Source organism: Drosophila obscura, unplaced genomic scaffold, assembly GCF_018151105.1.
Source record: "Drosophila obscura isolate BZ-5 IFL unplaced genomic scaffold, ASM1815110v1 contig_25, whole genome shotgun sequence".
In the NCBI taxonomy this organism is placed as follows: Eukaryota; Metazoa; Arthropoda; class Insecta; order Diptera; family Drosophilidae; genus Drosophila; species Drosophila obscura.
The window spans coordinates 1228996-1237632 of NW_024542812.1; the positions used below are offsets into that span (position 1 = coordinate 1228996).

Genomic DNA, 8637 nt, shown 5'->3' on the forward strand with positions numbered 1-8637 from the left:
AATAATTTTTAATAGGAAACCAATGCCCATAAATGGTCAATAGTCGCCACTCAATTTTTTTTTGTATTTCGTTTGTATGGCTGATCCCTGCCTGATTTTGGCTCTGATGGAATTCCAAATTCGTTGCGAAAATTCGCAGCACGTGCAGCATGCAGCATGCAGCATGCAACATGGTGGCTGCAGCCAGAGGGGGGAAGGCAGTCTGCAGCCTGTCTGTAGTTGTAGCTCCCATTTCTTGTATTTGGTTTTACTTGTAATTTATGAACTTTAATTGTTGGCATTTATAGCGGCTCTACACTTGGATTGGCAGTGGCTATAAACCATAAACCATTAACAGTTAGAGCCACAAACACTGCCACTGGCACTGGCACTGGCAGTGGCAGTAGAAGTGCCAGCAATCGAGGAGACTCGGGCGACACTTTTAATTGATTTTCTACCCTTTTGATTTAATTTATGAACTGCCTGCCATATTCGGCAACGGCAGCGGCAGCGGCAGCGGCGGCATCGCTCTCGCTCTCTGCCCGGTTAAACATTTAATCAATGTTCGAGTATCTCAAATCTGCCAATGCCTATGCCCAATGCCAGTGCCCAGTGCCAGTACCAATGCCAGTTGGTTATAAATATTTATGAGCCTCTCGGCCCAGCATAAGCAAAAGCCAAAGCTAATGACAAAGTGATAAGGACAATTAAGGAGAAAGCAGCTGCTGCCCATGACTGCCAATGGAGGGAGGTAGACGGGGGCCTGACTACCTCCGCGGTCAGTCAGCGCATGAAATGTGTCACAGAGATGTCAGCTGGAGGAGCATTCGAATCGAAGACGTGACACGATGCAAAAACTTCCTTTAAAATAAATATATTTCATATTTATGTAAATTAATTTGTATACATTTTTAATTAATTAATTCTTTGTACTATGCCTCATTTTTCCGGCCAGATATTTGTTTACTTATCAAAATTAGGGAAAACATATGAAATTAGAAAGAATTTCACGCTAGTCCCGAGATACCTTTTGTCTAAGATCGAGTGTCCAGTCCCCAGTACCGCTCAAAATGCTCAAAAAATAAGAGATCTTTCCTTTCCCCCTCGAGACCTTCCCGCACTTTCTTATGCGTCCCGTCTGCTTTCCGTTCTGTGGGTCAAACTACGCTCCTCATGATTATTTTTAGACTGATATTTCTTCATTCCTCTAACATATTTTATCCCCTAAAATAATTGCTTTAAATATTAATCAAGTTTTAAATCTGTTTTTACTCATTTTATTGTTCATATTTTAATCCATATTTAGCAGATAATTTTTAATTGAATAAAACACGTGTCACAGTGCCATCTCCAAGAGGGGGCCGGGCCCCTCTGCCCATCAGCGATCAACTTGTAAACACGGCCAACAAACTGCCTGGCCTGGCCTGGCCTGGCTGTAAAATATTGCTGCTGCATTTTTGATCACTTGTCATCCCTGCATGATGAACGATCGTTCATCACATCACAACACAACAGAACACAACACATCACTGAACCTGTAGCCGAGAGCCGAGTGCCGATCCGAGACTCTTGTCTCCCAGCCTAGCCGCTGGAGTCTCGCCCCAATCCTCCCCCCTCTGAGCTCCCTGTCTCAGAGAACCTTTTTGAGTACTTTCCACAGTCTGTCGCGAAAAATTCCGCAGAACCTGTTGACAACACTTGGGCGACAAGCGAAACGATCTCGCTTTTTGTCTCTGCTCTGCTCTGCACTGCTCTGTTCTGCTGCTATTTATTACGTTTGCTTGCCACTGCCACTGCCGCTGCTGGACCAATGCTGCAAAAAAAAGTGCTGGCCAAGGTGTCGATATCGCACAATGATTTTAATGATGGGGATCGATCCCCATCCCGTAGCCGTATCCAGCAAAAAACACTGCAAATCGCTGAGATGCCAATGCTGATAATCAATAATTTTTATATTTTTGCCACATCGTCAGTCGCCAGTCGTCGTCATCGTCGGCTTTCCAGGCCGGCGGCTCAAAGGAGGATACAGTGGCACAGGCACAGGCCTGGCAGGAGTGGCAGGAGGACGGCACCAGACGGCACCCCTGGCCGGCCAGGACATGACAATAATCCTTAATTACAGCACTCGCAGCGTCGAAACGAAATTTCGAAATCATAATTGGAGTTCAATGATTCTCCCCCTCCATTCGCCCATTCACAATTGTGTCTGCGGCGCGGCACTCGAAGTGGTTCGTTTGTGGGGTGGCCTTTCAGCGGCTGTTCTGCTTCTGTTTCGGCTTCTTTTGGGAATCTATCAATCTATCAAGTGCTTCAATCGTAGCCCAAAAACCTGTCCTCTGATGTCTTGGCATTCTCCTGGCATTTGGTATTCCGCATGCAAAACAAATTGACAGCCAAACAGGGAGAGAGGGAGAGAGAGAGTTATCCTATGACAGGAAGCCATTTACTCGGCTTTGGTGCAAAACACTTGACGTTTGATAGTGTCAGGCCTGTGGGTCTCCTGTGACTAAGGAGGGGAAAATCAAAGGGCGAAAGTGCACAAACAACTTGAGTTGTTGTAACCCTTGTGGCACTATTGGCAATCCCTTACTGATTTTATTCTTTTATTAATGCGCAAAAAGAGCACACATTTTTTGGGTTTATTTTCGCGTGGAAAAGTGCCAACAAATTCCATCAAAAGTTCAACCCTTTGAAGCCTCGCTGACAGTCGTGTCACGCGTCAGGGCTCTTCGCAGTCGAGGAACATCGAAATCGCATTCGACTGATGATTAGGCAACAAGGTGTCTGTCTGTCTGTCTGTCTGGAGTGGATTTTGCCATTCATGTGGCTCATAGAGGAAGACGACGGGTTCTAATGGTGATTGCCAAACCGCTTACGAGCTGACTGCCATTGCCATTTGGCAGAGATGCACATGGAATCAATGCTGGGCAATTAAAGGCCTCGAAGGGAGACCCCAAAGAGCAGACTCCGGCAGCAGAGCAGCTGGAGAAGGAGCTCCTGGCTCCATCTCCAGGGGAAGACAATTTGATGTGCAATAAAAATGTTTGTTCTCTGTTTGTCGTTGTTCGTTTGCTTCTGTTGAGAGGGAATCACATGAAATGGGGGGTAGTCTCAAAATTGGATTTCTGACCCTTTGGCCAGCCATGTGTGAAGGTCCTTTGGCCATTTCTATTTGCATCTAATACATAAACATAATGCGTTAATTTCAAAGGAACTTTTGCAAGCAAACCAACAAAAAATATATGCAAACAACACACAAAATATTTCCTTTTTTCCTTTTATATATATTTTTTTTTTGTTTTTTTTGTGGTTTTTCGGGTGGTAATCAAATTTGCGAGGTTTTTTATTCTTCTTTTTTTTTATTTTTTCTTTTTTCACATCTTACTGAATTCCCCCAGGAGCATGGGAAGAGGGCCAGACCGCAGGACAGGACATGAGCAATACAAATAAACAAATGATGTAAATTTCATTCTCCGGCAAATATGAAAATGTGAAAAGTCTCGGAAATAAATAACATGAAATTTATTTTGCAGTCGCAGGCGATTCAGCACAAGGCACAAACTATTCAAGCTTGATTTTGAGGGGGGTGGCATTAAGGAAAAGGACACACCACACACACAGACACAGCTGAGGTCCACTCCGATTCCCAGTCGCAGTTGTGCGTCCATTTTTCGCCCCTGCATCCCCTGGATTGACGCACCAAATTAGATTCATCAAAGTTCAGTAGATTTGCATTTATTTCACATTTGTCAGGGACCAGCTGGCCTGCCTGCCTGCCTGCCTGCCTGTGCCATCGAAAGGGTCTTAAATGTCAGGTCTAGACATTAAAAACCACTTTTCGAATGGCATAAGAAAATGTTTTGTCCGCCCACTGATTGGCATTGGGAAATCCGAATGGAAATGTGTCAAATAATATTTTCACATTTCACGCACAAAAATGTCAATTTCAATTTGAAATCCGAATGAAATGAATGATTTGGTTTTAATTCTGATGGCACTCCGAAACAGAGAAGAATAAATGGAAGAGGATAGACAAGGGATGGGCAGGGCAAAGCGCCCCTCTGTTAACATCTTTTGGGGCCTTCCCCCTGCCTACTGCCTGCCTGCCTGCCATAAAACGTTGTATGTAAATTAGCATTTTAATAGCTTCGATAGGCGTTGCGTTAGTTGAGTTATTTAACTCAGGAAAATCAGAAGATCAGGCAGGACACATATCCATATCCTGCTGCCGCAGAGGACACTCGCGGGTGCCATAAAAAATTCACACAACAGCAGTTTCCTGCAGTTGCCATGGATTAAAATTATGCAAAACGCATTATATGGCTGGCTGCCTGCACTTCCAGGCAGAACGGTGAGCGGAGGAGGATTACCTAAGGGAGCCGTACTCGTAGGCCGTAAACACTCAATATTTGTGCCCGCAAGAAAGAAGAGAGAGAGGCGAGTCTCTTTCACTCACTCATTCCCTCTCGGAGAGTACGTAAATTGCCCAAGTCATTCTCTATGCAAATGTGGAAAGGCAAAAGCACTTAAAACAAATCCAATAGATAAAGCCATCAATGGTCGTGGAGCTGGGGAGGGGCATTGGGCATTATCCCGTATCAGAAGTGGAACAGAAATGCTTAGACGCCTCAGCCAAAAACCATTGCTAATAAATCAAGCTGAAGATTGGGTCTGATATTCCAAGTGAGTTTACATTACAATTTTTTAGATTACAATATGGATATTTGTTTTATGACACTTACGGATGGATTGGGAGTGAGTTATGTGACCATTTCGATGGCGTGTGAAATTGTTAAGAGGAGGAGCACACACTCATGCCAATAATGGGCACAGTCTTGGAATTCAATCGATTCGAATAGTTTAATTCCTGTTTTTCGTTATTAAAAGTATTCCATAAGCCAAAATAATTATTCTATCAACATTTCCTAGCAGTTTTGTCTTCATATTTTATCTTTTCTGAGTTGAACTGTGTTCAAGGCGCTTCTCCATTGAAGTTTGCTTTGCCAAAACAGCTTCTCTCATCTCCATTACCACTGGAGGATTGTGGATGTATGATGAGAACTCCTCTGCCTGCATAAAAGGGGGCCAGGATGTGCAGGACAATTACCACAACCGCCGTGAAAGGCAACTGCAACTACAACTGTGCGCATGTGAGTGCCGTGCCCCTCCTCTGCTTCAGCCCATTCAAGTGTCCATTTTTAATTAACACTCTGACAATTTGACGCCAAATGCATTTCCAATGTATGTGTTCATGTATGTTCGTTTGTGTGTGTGAGGGCCTAATGCTGCCTTTATGGGGAGAGTGGAGTCTGCATGCCGATGAGGCTTCTGTTCTGTTCGGTCTCGGGGTCTGAAAGCACTGCACCGTTGAATGTTTAGAATGCAATTGACATGGGGGGCACATGGCACATGGCACATGGCACATGGCACAGCAATGCCAATGCCAATGCCAAAAGGCAGACAATGAATGGAAGATGCGCCTGCCCCTTCTGATAAATGTTGCATGCTGCATGCTGTAACCCAATTACCGTTTTCCAAATTACCCACACCACACAGAGGCAGAAAGGACTCGCAGTACCGAAATGTGCAGAGGTTGGGGCTCCGCTCCTAGACTCTGTCGCTTTGCATAATTGATGACAAATTGAAATCATGTTAATGCTGCCATAAAGACAGGGGCAAGGAGAGTGATGGAAAGACTCCCACTACATATCTATGTATAGGGAGAGTGAGCGAAACAGTTCATAAAATAATCTATATATACATATGTATATGAATGTATCCCTATGCATATATGTATGTATGTATATTTAAATTTGTAATGTGGCAAGTCTTTGGCCACTCATTCTAAACTTTCCCTTTTTGTGTGCCCTTGTGAGGCTATAAATCCAATGGCCATTGGCCAAATCAAATTGCCAATGGATCAATTTGCGGTTGATGTGGAGCTTAGCCATGGTCTCCCGTCTCCCGTCTCCCGTCTCTGCTGTTCCCCTCTTGGGGCTCGTAAATCGCAATGAGTTTGGGCATAAATCGTTTCAATCGTTCGTGGAGGGAGCCATGCAAATCCCTGGACTGATGGTGGTAGGTCAGGGGTTACGTGTCACACAGTCAGACAGAACACACACACCAAAAACAACAACAAAATTTCCATAGTAAAGAAAGTTTTGTGATCTTTGGAGCATCGATGACCACCAAGAAGCAGCAGCAGACGCCCGCCGAGGTGCTCAAGTCGCTGGAGCTGTCCGGCCAGGAGGATCTCGACAGGCAGATCAAGAACTGGGTGTTCTGGGACCGCAACGAGGCCACGCTGGCCCAAGTGCTGGAGGCGGTGCGCGACCAGGACTGGCAGGCGCTCCGTGTCCGTCTCTGCAATCGCATACCCTTCGGCACGGCGGGGCTGAGGGGCGGAATGCGGGCCGGATTCGATTCCATCAATGATCTGGTGATTATACAGACCGCCCAGGGCATGGCCGCCTACCTCAGCGACTGCTACCCGAGCATCCAGAAGCGGGAGACGATGGGCGTGGTCATTGGCTACGACGGGCGGTACAACAGCAAGCGCTTCGCGCAGCTCACGTCGGCTGTGTTCCTCAACAACAACTATAAGGTGTATCTATTCAACCGGATGATACCGACACCCTTCATACCCTTCGCCATTGTGGCGCTCAAGTGCCTGGCGGGCATTGTGGTGACGGCCTCGCACAATCCCAAGGAGGACAACGGCTTCAAGGTGTACGCCGCCAATGGGGCGCAGATACTGCCGCCCAATGACGCGAAGATCTACGAGGCGATTATGGCCAATCTGGAGCCGAAGCCGTCCTCGTGGGATCTGTCCATTCTGTCGGGGAATCCCCTGGTCGAGGACCCCTACCGCCAGATCTATCCCCTGTACTATGAGATGCTGCGCAAGCTGCTGCCGCCCGTCTACCTGGAGACGAACGAGTGCAGCCAGCTGCGATTCATCTACACGCCGATGCACGGCGTGGGCTACTCCTTCATGCGGGAGGCCTTCTATCAGGCGCGCCTCAAGCCGCTCATACCCGTGCCAGAGCAGAAGGATCCGGATCCGGAGTTCCACACCCTCGTCTATCCCAATCCAGAGGGTAAGTAGTCACAGCCAGCATGCAGCACTCTCTGTAATCTCTGATCCCTGGCAGAGGGAAGGGAGGCCCTGCTGATGGCCATCAAGAAGGCCGAGGCCGAGCACTGCACCGTTATACTGGCGAATGATCCGGACGCGGATCGCCTGGCCGCTGCCGAGCTGGATGCCAAGGGTCGCTGGAAGATATTCACCGGCAACGAGCTGGGCGCCCTGCTCGCCTGGTGGGCCCTGGAGAACTACCGAGCGCGCACCTCCAAGCCGGACGTCAGCAACTGCGTGATGCTCTCGAGCACGGTCAGCTCGAGGATTGTGGGGGCCATTGCACGGGCGGAGGGCTTCACGCACGTGGAGACGCTGACGGGCTTCAAGTGGATGGGGAACAGGGCGCTGGAGCTGCAGGCCGCCGGGCGAACGGTGCTGTTCGCCTTCGAGGAGTCGCTGGGCTTCATGTTCGGCATGAATGTGGCGGACAAGGATGGCATTGGGGCGGCCACACAGCTGGCGACGATGGCCTGCCACCTGCGCACCACCCGCAACCTGACGCTCATCGAGAAGCTGCGCGAGATCTACGACACGTACGGCTACCATGCGTCCATCTCCGGGCACTACATCTGCGACGATCCGGAGCTGATTGAGAGGATCTTCGAGCGACTGCGCAACTATGATGAGGAGCTGCCGGGCACCTATCCCAAGTGCATCCTCGACGGCGACTTTGAGGTGGTGCACGTGCGGGATCTGACCAATGGCCTGGACACTGCCTACCCGGATCGCAAGGCCCGACTGCCGGCCATACCCAGCGAGCAGATGATCACGTTCACCTTCACCAACGGCTTTGTGGTCAGCCTGCGCAGCACCAGTCGCGACCACAAGCTGCGCTACTGCGCCGAGATCTGCGGCCTGCCCGAGGAGAAGGAGTGGCTGGAGCTGAGCGACAAGCTGCATCGCATGACCGATGCAGTCGTCGATGAGTTCTATCAGCCGCATCAGCATGGCCTCACACGTGCCTCCCAGTTCGATATGCAGTGAGTGCTGGCCCCCAAAAGAAGTGCTACAAAATATAATTAATGCTCGGGAAGAATCTCTCTCTCTCTGCCATAGCCACAGCCAGGAGTTGCCGCTGCTTGGGCAAACCTCAGTCTCCAGTGTGTGCAGGGTGTAGGATTAGGTGTAGGTGTAGGTGTAGGGGGGTGGGAGCACACAGAAGCCACAGAACGCCAATTATGCGTACACAGAAATGGCCCCAGCCATGTGTGGTGTACGATGGGGGGAGGGGGCCTGGCCTGCTTTTGTTTTTGTTTTTGCCCACCACATGCGCCATTATATGGCCCAATGGCGTACCGTTAACCGCATGCCGTATCTGGGCGAAAGTATCTGGCAAGACAAACACTGAAATTTTATAGTTTCCCCTGCTAATTGCACTCTGGGGGTAAACAGCCCGCCCACCCCACACACATTCACCGGCGTGATAATCGCTTCCGATTGTGCGAATCAGCAAAAGTCGAGCCAGCAAAATAATGAAAACAGTGATTAACAGGGAGACTTGGAGTCAGTGGCAGTGC

The 8637-nt window shown here is 48.7% G+C and overlaps 1 protein-coding gene across 1 annotated transcript; it reads left to right on the forward strand.

Moving 5' to 3' along the window:
- The first annotated feature begins 6070 nt into the window (after positions 1-6070).
- Positions 6071-8169, forward strand: LOC111075583 (glucose 1,6-bisphosphate synthase). Its single transcript, XM_022368945.2, has 2 exons — positions 6071-7079; positions 7134-8169. The coding sequence occupies exons 1-2, from the start codon at positions 6161-6163 to the stop codon at positions 8102-8104; spliced, it is 1890 nt and encodes a 629-aa protein (XP_022224637.2). The 5' UTR covers positions 6071-6160; the 3' UTR covers positions 8105-8169.
- Positions 8170-8637: the final 468 nt, after the last annotated feature.

Excerpts from the sequence above, each read along its gene's own strand:
- LOC111075583 (XM_022368945.2), top strand. The coding sequence starts at position 6,161 with ATGACCACCAAGAAGCAGCAGCAGACGCCCGCCGAGGTGCTCAAGTCG. Across the intron at positions 7,080-7,133 it reads CGTCTATCCCAATCCAGAGG|AGGGAAGGGAGGCCCTGCTG; the intron begins GTAAGTAGTCAC and ends GATCCCTGGCAG.